General features: G+C 40.9%; 2 protein-coding genes, 1 long non-coding RNA gene and 3 other non-coding genes across 7 annotated transcripts; 5 read left to right on the top strand and 1 right to left on the bottom strand.

The window, feature by feature from the left end:
• Positions 1-2,975: 2,975 nt before the first annotated feature.
• On the bottom strand, positions 2,976-7,146 carry htatsf1 (HIV-1 Tat specific factor 1). The gene is made up of 10 exons (XM_085289389.1): positions 6,913-7,146; positions 6,320-6,484; positions 5,644-5,890; positions 5,377-5,424; positions 5,097-5,251; positions 4,719-4,882; positions 4,513-4,609; positions 4,329-4,418; positions 4,097-4,234; positions 2,976-3,383 (listed from the first exon to the last, which is right to left on the bottom strand). The coding sequence occupies exons 2-10, from the start codon at positions 6,482-6,484 to the stop codon at positions 3,129-3,131; spliced, it is 1,359 nt and encodes a 452-aa protein (XP_085145515.1). The 5' UTR covers positions 6,913-7,146; the 3' UTR covers positions 2,976-3,128.
• A 44-nt stretch (positions 7,147-7,190) lies between these two features.
• bod1 (biorientation of chromosomes in cell division 1) lies at positions 7,191-9,949 on the top strand. 2 transcript variants are annotated; one of them, XM_085289394.1, is made up of 4 exons: positions 7,191-7,530; positions 7,754-7,878; positions 9,026-9,240; positions 9,299-9,949. In XM_085289394.1, exons 1-3 carry the CDS (start codon positions 7,381-7,383, stop codon positions 9,237-9,239), a joined length of 489 nt encoding a protein of 162 aa, XP_085145520.1. In that variant the 5' UTR covers positions 7,191-7,380; the 3' UTR covers position 9,240; positions 9,299-9,949. The 2 variants fall into 2 exon arrangements, with proteins under 2 accessions (XP_085145520.1, XP_085145519.1); XM_085289393.1 differs by having other exon boundaries at positions 7,209-7,530; positions 9,320-9,949.
• Positions 9,950-11,679: 1,730 nt separating this feature from the next.
• LOC146565944 (uncharacterized) lies at positions 11,680-15,609 on the top strand. Its single transcript, XR_014894175.1, has 3 exons — positions 11,680-11,784; positions 12,156-12,242; positions 15,374-15,609. It is a non-coding gene; the product is annotated as an uncharacterized LOC146565944 (long non-coding RNA).
• Positions 13,185-13,256, top strand: trnad-guc (transfer RNA aspartic acid (anticodon GUC)). The gene has a single exon. It is a non-coding gene; the product is annotated as a tRNA-Asp (tRNA).
• Positions 13,799-13,870, top strand: trnad-guc (transfer RNA aspartic acid (anticodon GUC)). The gene has a single exon. It is a non-coding gene; the product is annotated as a tRNA-Asp (tRNA).
• trnad-guc (transfer RNA aspartic acid (anticodon GUC)) lies at positions 14,447-14,518 on the top strand. Its single transcript has one exon. It is a non-coding gene; the product is annotated as a tRNA-Asp (tRNA).
• Positions 15,610-16,925: the final 1,316 nt, after the last annotated feature.

The following is a 16,925-nucleotide window of genomic DNA, read 5'->3' as shown; positions in this document are numbered from 1 at the left end:
GTTTTGGTGAAACTGTGTGAACTGTGGCCTCAGTTTCCTGTTCTTAGCTGACAGGAGTGGAACTACAGCCTATGTGCTCCAAGGTCTAAGGAGGTGAGATGGTCTTCTTCATGCCTTAGTTGTAACGAGTGGTTGTTTGAGTTGCTGATGCCTACTGTTGAATCAACAATACACATTTTCTCTTTTTCATACCATTCTCTGTAAACCCTAGACAGGGTTGTGCAGGAAAATCCCAGTAGATTAACCGATTCTGAAATACTCAGATCAGGCATGCTATGTTCAAAGTCACGTAAATCACCTTTCTTTCCCATTTGAACTTCAGTAGTCTACATGCCTAAATGCATTGCAGTGTAATTGGCTTGTTAGATATTTATGAGTAAGTGAACAGTTGTACCTAATGAAGTAGCTGTATGTGAGTGCATAATTACAACAAACTACCTCAAAGCTTTACTCGTGTACAGTATTTACTACCACTGTCTGAGAGCCATATTTAGTAAGTCTCACAGTGGATTTACAGTCCTGACATAAAATTTTACATGTCAGATTTGAAACAGTGGAAATAGTTTTTGTTTACAAAACTTTAAATCTCTTCTTTAAAGAAGCAGCGCTGTTTTGTTTCACCGTGACATAACTGAGAGAGAGCAACGATAAATGAGGTTAGTCCGCTAACAGAGGCGACCACAGGGTTACAGTGCCATCTAGTGGTGAGGCAAAGTAGCACGCAGACGTTCTACACTAACCATGATCAAATGATGAGAACAACGAATATATTTGTATGATGCTGTCCTCGTTGCTGTTAATAAATCCATGCATAAAGTTTGGTTTTCACACGAGGCATATGTAAAACCTTCACAGTGATTCGGGGCTGAAAAAGAATTTAAAAAACAGGGGGAAATGGAAACATTTGGTTTAACATATTGTGCACAACATGTAACTGCAATGCAAATACTTAGCAAACACATGATTCCCTCAAAATAATCCTGTGTGTTCCCAAACTGCTGATGGTGCCTTTAAACAAATATAGTTTGCAGTCTTAAAGATTTAAAGCGGCCACAGTTTGTCAGAGATGATCTACGTCAAATACATGTTTGTTATGTAGCCTGTGATTGAAGACGGAAACTACCACAAGCCTTGTATTATTAGACTGATGCTGTACTAGACTTTCATCACTGGAGGGAGTATCTTTTTATTTAATTTTTTTACTGCAGGGAAAGTAGCTGCAGTAAATAAATAGACTAGACACACGCCCTGTGATAGCCTGTACAAGGTGAACCCTTCTGGTCCTAACTGATTAATGCCTTTTACATATTGACTTGTAATATTAACAGTTTACTAAATGATGGGAGACGAGGTGAAGGGGTAAGAAGGCTGAGGAGAGGACTGGAGCATAGGTTGGTGGCGTACGAGAGGAGGAAGGATGGACAGGAAGTGGGGCATGTGGAAAGTGGCAGAGTGGCGAAAAAGAAAAAATTGGAGCATTAAAATGATTGATGGGGCTGAGGAGAAAGCAAAAGAGCAGAAGAACCTCTCTCCTTTTTCATTTTGCCCTTTTTCTCTGTCACTTTTTAAGGCCAGCTTCTGAAATCAGCTGACGTGACATAGTTTAGCATTTTGTAACAGGAGTTTGGTTTCATCCTCCAGCTTGGACTCCTTTTTTATCCACTCTTTCTACTTGGTGAGCCACATTTCTTCTGTATTTTCGTAATGTTTCTGCAGCTCTTCCTTTGCTTCTCACGTCGGGGAATCCTCCAGAGCCATTTTTCCATGTAGCATGTCTCCGGTTTGATCTCTGTCTTCTGTCCCTTGAGAAGTTGCCACAGTGGCCTCCATCCCACTCTATCCCTAGCATCCTCCTCTGTCACACTAACCTTCTCCATGTCCTCCTACATCCATGAACCTCCTCTGAGCTCTCCCTCTTTTCCTCCTCCCTGGCAGCTCCATCTTCAACACCCTTTGTCCAATACATCAACGATCCTTCCTCATGCCTCCTCTGCACATGTCCAAACCACCTCAGCCTTGCCTCCAAAACACTCAACTTGAAATGCACCGATGATATAATAATGTCCATCCCGGTCACTTTTAATTAGTGCCACCGTTACCAAACCATAGATCACAGCAGGTCTTCATTACCATCTTGTAAACCTTCCCATCTATCGCTGCTATCTTTGTGACATGAGTGTCTCCTGTAACACTTGTCAGTGCATCTACCTTTATCTGGTTTTAACTGTGACTCTCCTCCCTGTCTTCATAAAGATGTCTCAAACTAAATAGACACAGCAGTACAGATCAGACTCTTAAACAGAGGCAGGTGAGCAGATGTCCCACCATCGTTGTCTTCACTAACTGGTTCTTGTTTTAAGATTCCTCTCATATTAAGGTCGTTGATGTGCCGAGTAATGTTCAGTCTTTGAAAATCACTTTAATAAAAGTATTTTTTAGAACCAGCAATCATCTTTTTGTTGTTTATAGTGTAAATATGTCTTTAGTAGCCAGCTGTAGTGAAGATTTGGCAATATGCTGAATATAAATACACCTTACAATTTGTACCAAGTGGCTGAGTAAAATAAATGTACAAGGAGTCCCGTTTTTCAATTTTTATGCCATTTTTATGTTTTTTCTTTACAACTTTTGCTCAATGATTTTTGCAGTGTGTGCAAACGCTGATGGCTTCTCCCTTTGCAATCTCACATTTCCATCATGTGATTATTTTATGTTCCAATACTGCTCGGAAAATTGTCAGTGATTAAAGAACGAAACAAAGCAAATGTGAAATAAAATGAAAAACATAATGAAGCCAAACACGTTCATATCCAACAAAGTTTCAGTCTCTCTTGTGTTTTGTCATTAATATTTAGCTCTGTCACCATAATGCATAGTGTCAGCAAACTGCACTGAATTATGGGAGCGCTGTAAGGTGTAGCAAGCTGGTTGAGTGCATGTCTAATTACAGGGTGAACCACAATGATGAAAATAGGTTAGAGAAAATTAGTTTTATTTTCTACATTACAAAACAGCTTAAACTGTCCAAATTCCTCCTCCCTTTCTCAACAGGAAGTTTTCCCAAAGTTCACTTTAAGCAGGACATCCTAGTTGGTTGACACAGGGCCATAAAAGGAGGATGAGAGTATCTAAGCTTCCTCATCCTCACTTCCTGCTAGGCTGCTGTCAGTGGAGTCCACTTCCTCCTCCTGTTGCTCCTCTGAGGACTGCGGTTCTGATTTGGGTTGCTGCTCTGGCTCAGTGGTGCTGGAGGGCTCGCTAGGTTCTGTCGCTGTGCTGCTCTCTGCAGGCTTGGAGTCCTTCTGCTGTTCTCCTTCTCCACCCTCCAAAAACTGTGACCAACCCTTCAGCCGCTCCTCTCGCTCGCGTGTCGTCTCTTCTACCTGCATGTACAGAACATGAAAGGCGAGAGATATTACCACGTGTAGAGTCTAAGGCAGTCTAACGTATCAAAATAATTCAAATATAACCTGTTTTACTTAAATAAATACCAAATGGGACACTGTGCAATCACTGAGTCTACCATGAACTCCTCTGTGTACCAAATTATTCTAGAGATACATGTCAGGCTATCTGTCTGATAGTTAAATTTGGCCTTAAACTGGGTCATGAAACAGGACAATTACAAAACATTCTTTTAAAAAAATACATTTAAAATAAAATAAATATGTTCCCTAAAATTTAATCAGCACCTCATGCAATAAAGTGCTGCTAGCACCCAAAAAAGTGACAATAATGTACATGAACTACAGTAAAAAAAAAAGATGTACTAACTTTCAGGCACAAAGCACATGTTGAACTGTACAACAGAATGCTAAAGACAATTACAGCTGTCAGAAAGTGAAAGAACAACCAAGTAAAGCTTTAACTGCAAACAGAAGCACAGAAAACGAAGCAGACTCTGAAATCTGTCCCTTGGAACAATTAAAACTTTCGCAGATTTCATTTCATGCAGGAACCAAAACGTCACTTAGAAATTGTGAAACTTACTCCAACTTGTCAGGGAGCTAATTATATGACAGGCTAGGTATTACTGCTTTTGACTGTGAATCACCAAGACCCCCAAAACCTCAATATTTCTGTTGTCTTTATTTACCTGATAGTCTGTCGTTCCATCCCAAAGCTGAGCAGATAGCTGCCTTCCTCCAAACCAGCGCCCGTTGAACGACAGAATACACGCATCAGCTTCCTCAGGCTCCTTAAAAGCAACTGATGCCACGCCGTCCGGGTGTCTCTGCAGCACAAATACAGCCACACATCCACTTCATCTCAACTTTTTCTTAGCTAATTTCCTACCACGACCTTCAAAATACAGAAATCAAACTCACATCAAAGAGGATGACCTTCTTAACTTCCCCAAACTTCTCACACTCACTCCGCAGATCCTCACGATACTCATTCAGCACCAGTGGGTCCTCCTACAGAGAGCAAAGAGATTAATGCACAATGCTGTGTGTGTGTGTGTGTGTGTGTGTGTGTGTGTGTGTGTGTGTGTACGTGTTCCTCTCACACCTCAAAGTCACTGGGATGGAACATATTCCTGATGATGACAACTTTTTCATGCCTCTTCCTCGCGTCTCCTTTTTTCTCTGGCCTCCAATCCAACTGTCTACAAAACAAAACAAAGAATAAAGAAACAGCGGCCAGTAGTGCTTCTACTGAGGAGTTCATTCCTGCTACACAGAAATAAACAGATAAGAACAGAAAACAGAATTTACTTCTGCTGCTGCTGTAGCTTCTTCTTATAATCTTTGCTTTTCTTCTTCTTTTTGCTGGCGTCATACTGCCCCTTCAGCTCAAACCGTGCGGCTTCCACATGCAGTTTATAACCTCGGACCTCTGACTCATCAATCAGGCGTATAGCCAGATCCACAGACTCCTTCTGCAGAGAACCACAAACAAGTACACACAGTCATTTGACCAGAGTAAAGAAAGCAAGAGCAGGAGATTTGTCTATCCACTCAACAAGAGGACTACAAATAACGTTGTTGCTCCACGTATGGCACCCTCTATGGCCAATATTGCCAATATTAAGTGACAACATTTGCACAGTTATGGTGCGTGTCTGGGGCATTGACCGAGCAGGACAGACTAACCTTTAGATAGCAGCAAAGACCATCTCCCTTCAGATTTCCTTCTTTGTCTTTGTAAAGTTTGACTTTGTACTCTTCGGTGATGGGGTCCCTCATTACAATCCCACACTTTGACATCAGCTCTGCAAACTCCTCGGAGCTGATGTCAGGAGGCAGGCCTGAGAAGAAGAGACCAGGAGAGAAAGATTAGAGCAAGAGAGCGCCACGTGATAAACAGAGTCAGGTACTTTATGGGACGCCAGCTTCTTGGCATTCAGAAGAAGGATATGTAGGTGATACTAACCTGACACGTAGACATTCGTGTTTTTATTTTCATCAATATCAAACCATCCTACGGGCAGAAAAAGGGAAACTGATCAAGAGCGACATTCCACTTACAACTTAAAAATTGCACATAACTGTATAAAAACAGTTAGTAAATTAACATAATAACAGCAGCACAATTTCTTATTAGATTTATATTTCTGTGTGTGTGTGTGTGTGTGTGTGTGTGTGTGTGTGTGTGTGTGTGTGTGTGTGTGTGTGTGTGTGAGATTGGATGGCAGTTTACCTTGCTCAGCTTTCCTCTTCTCCCCTTTCTGTTTGGTTTCTTTGCCTGGCGTCTCATGCTGCTCTGAGGCCGAGTTTGGGGCGGGATCTTCTGGTTTCTCCTTTTCTGTTGGTTTTTGTGGTGGTTTGCTGTCAGGCCCGGGTGCTGCTGGGTTGGTGCTGGTCAGGGAAGCGTTCTTTCCATCCGGAGCCGATTTCTCAATGAAGCCATAGTTGGCCTGGTAGGCTGCCATGAAGTCCTCTGTTATCTAGAGGAACAAATCAAACCTACTTAATATTGACACAGAAATCAACTCGGACCAATTTTGACACATCTAATAAAAGCTGTTATCATAAAATAAGTGATAACTTTGTTTTTTCACTTTAATTTTACTAGTCAGCGCTTTTATGCTATATAAAAAAGAAAACTACACACTTCCAATAGCCAAGTAAGAAAACTATAACAATATAGTTTCTGTATCAAATACCAACACTCCACAGGTCAGTGCAATACCCTGTACTGTACTAACATCTCTCCAACAGCTGAAGCATGGCCAGAATGGGGTCATGCAACAGGAAAATGATCCCAAGAGCAACAGCAAGTTTTTGACTGTATTTATAAGGTAAAGCTGCTTCAATTCAATGTAGACTAAAAAAAGCTTAAGAAAGAAAAGCTGAGAGTCAAAGAAAGCTTGTACTTTGGGAAACCAGGCCTTCTTTTCATGATCCCAGTCATACACAGTCCCATCCTCTGGATCGGTGTAGGTGTATGGGTCTGAGCCATCTTCATTTCTCTGATCATAGAGCTCTTGCAGCCGCAGCTGCTCCATAAACTCTTTGTTGGGATCTGATTTGCCACTCATCTACGACAAGAAAGTGACACATTAGATTACCATGTTCAGACATATAGAGAGACACTGTATGACAACTTTATCACACCGAAATAGCCTGGATTTAATATCCTGCTCTGGAGTCTTGCACAGGTTCATAATCTGGATATTACTCACCCATCTAACTGCCCCTAGCCAACTAATCACATATGAGTACCATCATTGTTACTATACTGTAACTGCCGAAAATGTCAGCCAGCTGCTTTAATCCTTCACAATGTCAAGGATAACAACCGACAGCTGGACTCAATGTGAGCTAAAACCTACAGCCCGTCTTCAAAAGGGGGCTGTATCTGAGTTAATATCAGGTTAATTCGGTCATTCACCTCTGCTATATTTTTATGTCCGTGATTAACACTTAGATTAAGTGTGTTGATGTTAGCCAGCATGGCTAGCGTTACCTTTCACAGCGATAGTCCAGGCACAGTGAGCTCTGGCTGGTGCGAAAGTTAACGGTGCAGATTATCTTAGTCAGATCCCCGCCACAGAACCAGCTTTGTGCTTTGAATGTGTTATAATTATTCTTTTTTTTATTTCTAAATGAACGTTTCAGCGCAACCCGCTAACGTTTTGATTTACCCTCAGTTAGTAACAACGGCACTAAAACGAAGTACATCCGAGGTTATGCCACTTGTGCGCGTGCGTGGAAGACAAGGGGGAAAAGGAGGCATTCGATTTGCTCTTCTGCTTCTACCTTTTTTAAAAGAGCGTCTGCTGTTCAGCAAGACTAACGATCACTTTGTCCGCAGTTTGTTCGAGGGCAATGAATCGAACGTACGTCTTGTAGAATAACTAGTGTGGATAGTTAAGTGGTTGGCTAGTTCAATGCAGCTAACAGGTAAGTAATAAAATAGTCTCCTGGGTTTGGCATGGCCGAGGGAAGCGGTAATGTTAACGTCAATCCGGCCAACCTCCCACCGGGAGACCCGCAGCTCATCGGGATGATTGTGGAGCATCTGAAAAACCGGGGTCTTTTTGATGAGTTCCGTCGGGACTGTTTAGCCGACGTCGATACAAAGGTAATCTACTAACTCTGCTTTGTTTGTGTTTAACTTTAGCTAACCTGACACAAACAAAGTTATCCGTGTCAGTGCCACTTTAACTGTCCTAAATCTATCCGAGTGTCTTTTTAGCTGGCTACAGTATACTACAGTATACTACAGTATACTTTCAACGCACAGTGTACTCCGTTACTTAGTGTGCGCTATTGCTGCATATTTACCGCGCTGTTGTTGTTGTCAGCCGGCCTATCAGAACCTGCGACAGAAAGTGGACAACTTCGTCACATCGCACCTGAGCACGCAGAACTGGAACCCGTCCATCAACAAGAACCAGATGAGGAACGGACTGAGGCAAAGTGTTGTTCAGTGAGTGTTTCCTTTGAGCTTTTTGCAACCTTTCAGCTCCTGTTTAGAATGTACTACACATGTGAGCTTCCAAGGAGCCAGACTTCCAAGGAGCTTTTTTTCGTTTACCAATAGTTCTGCAGGCTTTCAGAAGGTCTTTCAAAGTTTTTCTTTGAACATTTGCTGCTTTTTCACTCGTTTTTAGTCCAGCCTTTGTACCTGACTATTGTTTTGTTTGTTAAGCTATGTAACACTGGCTTATGAATCCTTCAAGGAAAAAATGGGCACCTAACTCAAGGAATGAATCTTTCTTGTTGACACATAACAGACAAAAACTGTATCTTTTGGCATATCATCTGTTCCGGTTTCTTTAGTTTAATCTATGAAAAATGCCAAAGATAATGCAGTTTGACAGACATAAAATGGTATTTTTGCACCAACAAGCTGACTGCCAAACAGTCATTAGCTGAAAAATTGGTGTAGCTCAGCATGGTGTGCAGTGTGTCCTTAAAAATATGAGGACACTGAATGAGTTGCAAGCCTTAAAAACTATCTACAGCACATGAACAGCATTGATTTTCAGTTGTCTGCCTGATAATAGGGTTAATTAACACAATTGACAATGTCACCTATAAAAATTAGTTGATGTGGAATTTCATTAAAGACGTGTCATACACTAAAACCACATAAATGTGTTTTTGTAACTGCAACACACTACAGGGAGGTATGAGGGCTTATCGCCTATGTCGTCTGCCAAGACTGCGCTCAATATTAATGAAGAAGAACGTAGCGCCAACCACAAAACAGGATGAATAAATAAAGTTAAATGCAGACTGTGCAAACCAGAGCTTTCCTTCCACAACAGCACTACTGCAGTGCACACTCACATGTTGGCTTTTGGGGTTTTTTTACATCTAATTTCTTTACGTAAATTAGTAAAAAGACTGTAGTGAACAGGTTATATATAAAATAAAGAAATGATCTGTTTTTGAAGTACTCACTTTTTGGGTTTTTGTGTTAAACATTGTATTTCAGTTTGTTTACACATGCTTCAATAAATTGGTGTATCTATTTCCCATTTTCCTAGCAAAATATAAAGAAATGAGGAAGTGACTGAAGACTTTTGCACGACCATGCACTCAGCCATAATTTATTTATGTATTTTAAGATCGGGCATGCTGGAGTCTGGTGTGGACAGGATCATAACTCAGGTCGTGGACCCCAAGATGAACCACACTTTCCGACCGCACATAGAAACAGCCATCCACGACTTTCTGTCAGGGGACAGGAAGGAGGAAAGCACCTCGAGTTTGAACTCTGCTCCATCTGAACAGACAGAACCACAAGAGGCTCCGTCTGCCTCTGGCCCCAAAACCCCCTGAGGTGTGTGTTTAAAACCCAAAGCACAGCGTAAGGTCGACAGCAGCTCAAAAATGAGTAGTCTCTCTCTCTCTCGATACAGGCACACATGCTGGTCTCTAGTGGTCTGCACATTCTGTATGGCTGCATTAACCTTTGGAAAGGTGCAGCATCGGACGGGTGGACGATGAAGAGGAGGAAAGAGGAGGCTGTTTTGTGCCTCCAATTCAATGGATTAGTCAGGAGTGTGTCATTGCTCCTGCGTGAGGCTGCTTCGGGAGAAGGGCTACAACGCTGAGTGGTGCACTGTCGTCGTTTGAGTGTGGATTGTTAATTTTTTTTCGGTACTGGCTTTTTTTGTTTGTTTGGGGTTTTTTCCAATGTGCATTACTTTTTCTTTCTTTTTTTTTTCTTTTTTTTAGCAATTATATATTTTTTAAATACAGAGCCAATTGTTCACTCACTCTGTTTATGCCTATGATATAGACATTTTCCAGTTTCCTGTTACTTTTTTTTATTTTTATTTTTTATGCTTGCACACTGTCTGCACTCATTTTTGATAGACTGAGGGGGAAAAAACTAAATTACTGAAGAACAATGCAATGAATGAATTTGTTTCATGTTTACAGGCCATAATTTTTCATTTCATCATGTCAGATTTTTCTTTGGTATGTGTGCTTAATATGAAGTTTGTCCATCTCATGTGCTTACATTAAAAACAACTGCCACCATGTCCCTCTTTGTCTTTCTCTACCTCCTCTTAGTTGCTAAGCTTTCATCAGTGGATACACCATATTTTTATCAGTTTGTCTTTAAAGGAGATGGCAATACAGTTAACAGAGAGGAAATGACAGTAACGCTTTTTAATGATGGAAACCTCTGCAGCAATTTCTGTGTAAAGAAAGCTGGTGTATGGCGTTTATTAGTTTTCTTTGTTAAGTCTAACATAAAAGAAGCTGTCTGACGCAGCATTTCGCTCAATATGATCATTACCCGATGCTGCTGAAGTGAAGCAGAGCAAAGTCAAAGATGTTTTATTACAGACACAGGTAAGCGTTTTGCAATTTGGCATATTTTAAAAAGTTTAAATTTCTCCAGTGTTGAACAGTAAAAATGATGCTTTCTTGTCCGAGGTCATTTAAAAAAAACAGCGGGACAGCACTGCACACAACGGTAGACTGATGCATAATAAGCAAGCGAATAATACAGAAAACAGATTTGAGATGGGAAACTGTTCTTGAAGAGAGAGAGAGAAAGAGCGATGCAGGATGTGCGATTGTGGTGGAAGCAAATCAGCAAAAATAAAAGGGAATTAATGACGATGTTTATCAAACCTGAAGCGTAGTTTTGATCTTCTTTTGCTGTTTGTTCAGTGAATTTTGGTTGGAGAGTGACAAAACCTGCAGCTTCAGAATCTGTGTGCTGTAGGCTTTCAGCACTGAAGGTCTGTGTATGTTCAGGCGTTTCTGGAAAAGTAGATTTGTATTTAAAAATTGATTTAGGATTCAATGAATCGATATGGTGTTATTCAAGCTAAAATTGATTTAAATGGGAAAATCGATTATTTAAACACACCCCTAATAAGAACGGGTCCATCTTCCATGTACCTAAACGGTCCCGAACTTTCCAATTCATTCTCTATGGGAGTCCTAAACCACTACGAATGTAATATATTCTTTGTCCACTATAGTCTTCTGGCGCTGTTGCAAATTTATACAGTCATGTTTGGTGGTGAGTATCCCCGCCTGTCACGCGGGAAACTGGGGTTCGATTCCCTGACGGGGAGGCAATACGTTTTCATTCATAATGTTGAAAGTCAGACTGTGACATCCTTGGGAAGGTCCTTAACCAGTGGCGGAGCGGGGGGGTGGCTTACTGGGCTTAAGCCCGGGTTGTTTTTTCAGAAGCCCGGGGTCTTTTGGAGTGAATTTTTTTTATAGTTAGATGCCTGGCTGACAAAACAAAAACTACACACAATATTTGAAGCACTGCGAGTGCGCTCTTGGAGAAGCGCAGCCAGGCAGACAGAGGAGAACTGAAGTTTGACCAGGTACCAAGGCAAATCATTCGTACTGTACAAATAATGCAAATATATGACGGTGTATCACAAAAGATTGATGTCAAACAGATCACTTGACCCATATTACATTACTTGCTCTTCGAGTGAATCAACAAATGGCGAAATGAAAAGCCAAACAACAACTCTGTCTCTTTAGAGAGTCTCAGCTTACATGTGTGTTTATTTCATATTTTCAGTTGTTGCCTTCCACCAGTGGTGTGTCCAGCGGGGTGGCCTGGGGGGGCACAGGCCACCCCCAACCAGACTGGCCACCCCAGGTGCCACCCCAAAGGCAAAACAATAAAATTCAATCAAATATCAAATGTCCGATTATGTTTTCACGGTGAAGCTCAGATATCCGAGTGTAAGTGAATGCAGCATCGGCTTCTGCGCTATGTGCATCATGTTAGCAAAGGTAGTTAGCAAAGGTAGGAGAGCCAAGCACGAAAGACGGCACTACAGGAAACAATTTTTCAGTGAAAGAAAATGAGAACAGAATAAATGTCCAGGTAAGTAATATTAAGTTTGTTGAGTTTAGTAAACTTCGGTGAAATTAGAATACCAAGGAAAAAATTACACTTAAAGAATTATTGCAGCCGTTGAATATATCAGACAGTATGCTACTGAGGGCAGCTAACATAAGAGTTATGAGTTATAAGATGTAATCTAAGTCGTAACATTGCTGTATGGAGCTGCAGATTTGGTTGCAGGTTAACATAGCTGGACTGGCCATCGGGCATACCGGGCACATGCCCAGTGACTTATTTTTTATTTTTTTTGTAATGGCATGAACAATGAGAGGTGGTGGATTGGCCAGATGCAGGTCGATGTGTAAAAATAACTCAGTTGTTTGGTGGTGGCTATGGCGGGGCTTCCACAGAGGCCAGCAGGTGGATGAGGGAAGGGGAGGCAGGAGGAGAGACCCGAGGCAGCCGCCGGTCCGAGTGTCAGGTGAACTGAACTTCAGGTAAGAAGTTATGACCTGCAGTCTATCTGGGTCAGATGACCCAGATAGATTTTCCCATTTCAAAGAAACAGGCTCTGTGTTTTGCCTTATATGCATCCACAGGTGTGCCACCAATTTACTCACATGGACTCTACTAACCTATCAGAAGCTTCTTCAGCTCAGAATGGAATCGTCTGAAGTTTTCTTATTAATTAACAATAAACTTAGTGTACATGTACTCCTAAATTTGATGAAGGTGACAAAAAATAGACAGCCCTGTCTCTCTTTATTCTGACATTTAACTAATTCAAAAGATATTTCAATATTTATTTATCCAAAACAAAACAAGTTTACTCTAAATTGATGTTGTACAGAAAAAAAAATGTTCTTGCGTTTTCCATAAAGTGTATGTAAATATCTGGTTTAAATTGTGAATATACTGTGTATTGAAATTCCTCTTGTTTTGCATAGAAATATACTGAACAACATACAAAGCATAATATATGAAATAACATTTACCAGAGTTTTTTCTTTGAAAGAAGCTCCTTATGTTCATACACTCCAAAAGACCCCGGGCTTCTGAAAAAACAACCCGGGCTTAAGCCCAGTAAGCCCCCCCCCGCTCCGCCACTGTATAAGGACTAATCCATCTACCATTTACCGAAACTGTTTCCAAGTCCTTCGCTATGGGAGTCCTAAACCACTACGGGTGTAATATATTTCTGTCCACTATTGTCTTTTGGCGCTGTTTCGACTTTATACATGATACGTTCATTATGGTTGTTTTGGAAGAGGTTTAGTCTCTTTCGTTGACGATAGAGAACTTTGCGTTGAGGCTTCTAGTCATTATAATCTCTGTCCGCTATTATTTGCACGTAAAACTTGATATGCATTACAGGCTATCCCACTGTGGATATAGTTGAGTCACGATTGGTACTGCAACATAAGAATCGGATGTCACCTTCCTCGTTAGTATAGTGGTGAGTATCCCCGCCTGTCACGCGGGAGACCGGGGTTCGATTCCCCGACGGGGAGGCAATATCTTTTTATTCTTAATGTTAAACGTCAGACTGTGACGTCCTTGGGAACGTCCTCAACTGCTTAATGTTTCAGGTTTCCTTGAACAGACTCAGGAATTAAACAATATTCAAACACATGACAGTTAGTGCTCTTTTCTAAACCGTAGCTTCAAAACTCTCCCTGGACAGCGCTTTGAGTGCTCAGGTAGAATAGAAAAGTGCTATATAAGAACGAATCTATCTACCATTTACCGAAACTGTTTCCAATTCCTTCTCTATGGGAGTCCTAAACCACTACGGGTGTAATATATTTTTGTCCACTATAGTCTTCTGGCGCTGTTGTAGTTTATACGTGATACGTTCATTATGGTTGTTTTGAAAGAGGTTTTGTCTCTTTCGTTGACGGTAGAGAACTCTGCGTTGAGGCTTCTAGTCATTATAATCTCTATTATTTACACGTAAAACTTGATATCAAAACGAGGGAAACAGAGATACTACCACGCTGAAGACATAGTTGGGTCACGATCGGTACTGCAACATACGAGTCCGATGACACCTTCCTCGTTAGTATAGTGGTGAGTATCCCCGCCTGTCACGCGGGAGACCGGGGTTCGATTCCCCGACGGGGAGGCAATAACTTTTTATTCTTGATGTTAAACGTCAGACTGTGACGTCCTTGGGAACGTCCTCAACTGCTTAATGTTTCAGGTTTCCTTGAACAGACTCGGGAATTAAACAATATTCAAACACATGACAGTTACTGCTCTTTTCTAAACCGTAGCTTCAAAACTCTCCATGGAAAGCGCTTTGAGTGCTCAGGTAGAATAGAAAAGTGCTATATAAGAACGAATCTATCTACCATTTACCGAAACTGTTTCCAATTCTTGGGAATGGGAGTCCTAAACCACTACGGATGTAATATATTTTTGTCCACTATAGTCTTCTGGCGCTGTTGTAGTTTATACGTGATACGTTCATTATGGTTGTTTTGGAAGAGGTTTTGTCTCTTTCGTTGACGGTAGAGAACTCTGCGTTGAGGCTTCTAGTCATTATAATCTCTGTCCGCTATTATTTGCACGTAACACTTGATACACATTACAGGCGTGCACAACTTAACGTATCAAAACGGGGAAACGGCAATACTATCCCACTGTGGACATAGTTGAGTCACGATCGGTCCTGGAACATACGAGTCCGATGTCACCTTCCTCGTTAGTATAGTGGTGAGTATCCCCGCCTGTCACGCGGGAGACCGGGGTTCGATTCCCCGACGGGGAGGCAATATCTTTTTGTTCTTGATGTTAAACGTCAGACTGTGACGTCCTTGGGAACGTCCTCAACTGCTTAATGTTTCAGGTTTCCTTGAACAGACTCAGGAATCAAACAATATTCAAACACATGACAGTTACTGAACTTTTCTAAACTGTAGCTTTAAAACTCTCCCTGGACAGCGCTTTGAGTGCTCAGGTAGAAAAGAAAAGTGCTATATAAGAACTAATCCATCTACCATAAAACGTCATATACATTACAGGCGTGCACAACTTAACGTATCAAAACGGGGAAACGGCAATACTAGCCCACTGTGGATAGAGTTGGCCCATCGCGTATAGGTTAAACGGAGAAACAGCCAATCAAATGGCAGCTTTTCGGGCATTGGGGGAAAAAAAAGAGTTTTTTTTTTTTTTTTACACTGAACTGTCTGAGCGCGGGTTCGAGTCCTGGTTGGGACAAAGGTTGTGTTACATTATCAAAAGTTAAACACCATTTTCAATTTACTTATTGTGGGTAACATTTATTTTTCACTTTGCTTTTTCTTATTATTTGATTATCATTTTGTTTATATTATATAGTGTTATGGCCTGTGGAACAATTTTCCTGCATTACTACATAACTCAGACTAATCTGTATCATCACAGTTTTGAGATGATACATACCAGACATATAGTCTACAATTATGCACACATCCAACTTTTAATACAAAGACTAAAGCTAAAACTATAAACTGCTAGTTTATATCTATTCATTTTCCAGCACAAACTCAGTACTGACATCATTACTTTATTCCAGTCATGCTCTTGCCTGCCTTCACCGAGCATGGTTTAAATCTGTTGCTCTTCTGCTTCTGCGTTTCAGATCCGCAGCCATGCAGCCCGCCTCCTCTCCTTTCTCCTCCTCACTGTGGTCACTCAGAACCCTGTCCCAGCCTCCATCTTCATCTTCATTACTATCAGCATTTTGACTCTGGGGTGTGGCTTATGCAAAATCCTGTCACTGCTGAGATTTCTTCTGCTATGATGGGTCATTGGAGTCTAACTGCCAAACAGTTACATTTATTTCTGTATCTCAATAAATCATGTTCGTTTTTTCCACATGATCTCTCCTTATTGAACTGCTTTTGTAGATAAGCTTCAAGCCAGAAAGCAACAATACCTAAACCAAAAATATTATCATCAGAAGTGAGAAAGTGTCTGGACTATCTCCAGCTGTGTTGCATGTATTAAAGATAACTTCAGACACTGTCTGGTTGTCATGTCTGAGACAGGCTGTATAGTCAAACAGATAAAAGACAGCAGTCATGTTTCTAATATTACAAATCAACCAGAAAGATTATAAAGATAAAAGCTGTGAGACCCCACTAGAGAAAGGATGGCTTGTTATCATTACATGAAGTGATTTAGAAATAATATGTAAGTTTTCAGGGCAGCACTCACAGCTTTTTAAAACTGATTACCTGATGGTGAGCACACACAGGTATATAAACATACAGGTTAACTCTAAGAGGTTATAAAGAAGAGAGCTGTGCTGCTATTTTTACAGAACACAATTTATTCACATTTTTATATTTACAATCAGTTTATTTATAGAAACAAAATAAACATTACAAAACTAGAACAAAACTATCTGGCTGCTCGATTATGGCAAAAATGATAATCACAATTATTTTCACTGAAATTGAGATCTCAATTATTTGACGATATTTATTTAACAATGTATTGAATAATGACTTTAAAGATTGTCAAAAAATAATATAAAATAGTGTGCAAATACTGATAACAGTGCAAATGTTTGCAATATAAAAAATAAATGAAAAATGTAAACATCTATGTTTAGTGAACTTTGCAGTGTTGCTCTGTGGTGCAGCTACGACACCGTAGCAAAGTTTACACACTATGTCTGCTTGATCCACGTCTGACTCCGCGAACCCATAATGTTTCCACACCACTGAAGTTTGTTTTATCTCTCTTTTCAACCAACGGCAGTCACTCTCCTCTCCAAATAACTTCTGTTTAGCTTTCCGAGCTTCCCTCGGGTCCTCTTAATCAACGGTCCCCAACTCGCGGGCCTCGGACCGGCACCGGTCCGTGAGTTGTTTGGTACCGGGCCGCGAGAGTTGAGGCTCAGGTGTTTTCAGGGGTTTTATCGGTTTTCAGCGTTATTTTGTTATCGTTTTTATCGTTTACTCGGTTTTCCTTGGTCTTTTCACATGTGTTATGAATAAATCATCTTTTTTTTCGGTACTGGTACTAGTTTTATTTTGTTGTATTTATCCGCGACACCTTAAAGGCCGGTCCATGAAAATATTGTCGGGCATAAACTGCCAGGTCCGTGGCGCAAAAAAGGTTGGGGACCGCTGCTCTTAATTGTTGTGACACGTGTTCGAAATGCAGAGAGGTGCTCTCGATTT

This window comes from Mchenga conophoros, linkage group LG10, assembly GCF_057382185.1.
Source record: "Mchenga conophoros isolate Kocher_MC1m ecotype Shallow Benthic linkage group LG10, M_conophoros_male_GT1.1, whole genome shotgun sequence".
In the NCBI taxonomy this organism is placed as follows: domain Eukaryota; kingdom Metazoa; phylum Chordata; class Actinopteri; order Cichliformes; family Cichlidae; genus Mchenga; species Mchenga conophoros.
Note: the sequence above shows the minus strand (reverse complement) of the source record. Positions and strands in the feature narration are given on the sequence as shown.

What these genes read in the sequence shown, in the direction of transcription:
- bod1 (XM_085289394.1), top strand. Translation starts at nt 7,381, where the DNA reads ATGGCCGAGGGAAGCGGTAATGTTAACGTCAATCCGGCCAACCTCCCA. An exon ending in TAGCCGACGTCGATACAAAG is followed by an intron (nt 7,531 to 7,753) that starts GTAATCTACTAA and finishes TGTTGTTGTCAG; the next exon opens with CCGGCCTATCAGAACCTGCG. An exon ending in CTGAGGCAAAGTGTTGTTCA is followed by an intron (nt 7,879 to 9,025) that starts GTGAGTGTTTCC and finishes ATGTATTTTAAG; the next exon opens with ATCGGGCATGCTGGAGTCTG.
- htatsf1 (XM_085289389.1), bottom strand. Translation starts at nt 6,484, where the DNA reads ATGAGTGGCAAATCAGATCCCAACAAAGAGTTTATGGAGCAGCTGCGG. An exon ending in AGAAGGCCTGGTTTCCCAAA is followed by an intron (nt 5,891 to 6,319) that starts GTACAAGCTTTC and finishes TTGTTCCTCTAG; the next exon opens with ATAACAGAGGACTTCATGGC. An exon ending in GTCTTTGCTGCTATCTAAAG is followed by an intron (nt 4,883 to 5,096) that starts GTTAGTCTGTCC and finishes GGTTCTCTGCAG; the next exon opens with AAGGAGTCTGTGGATCTGGC.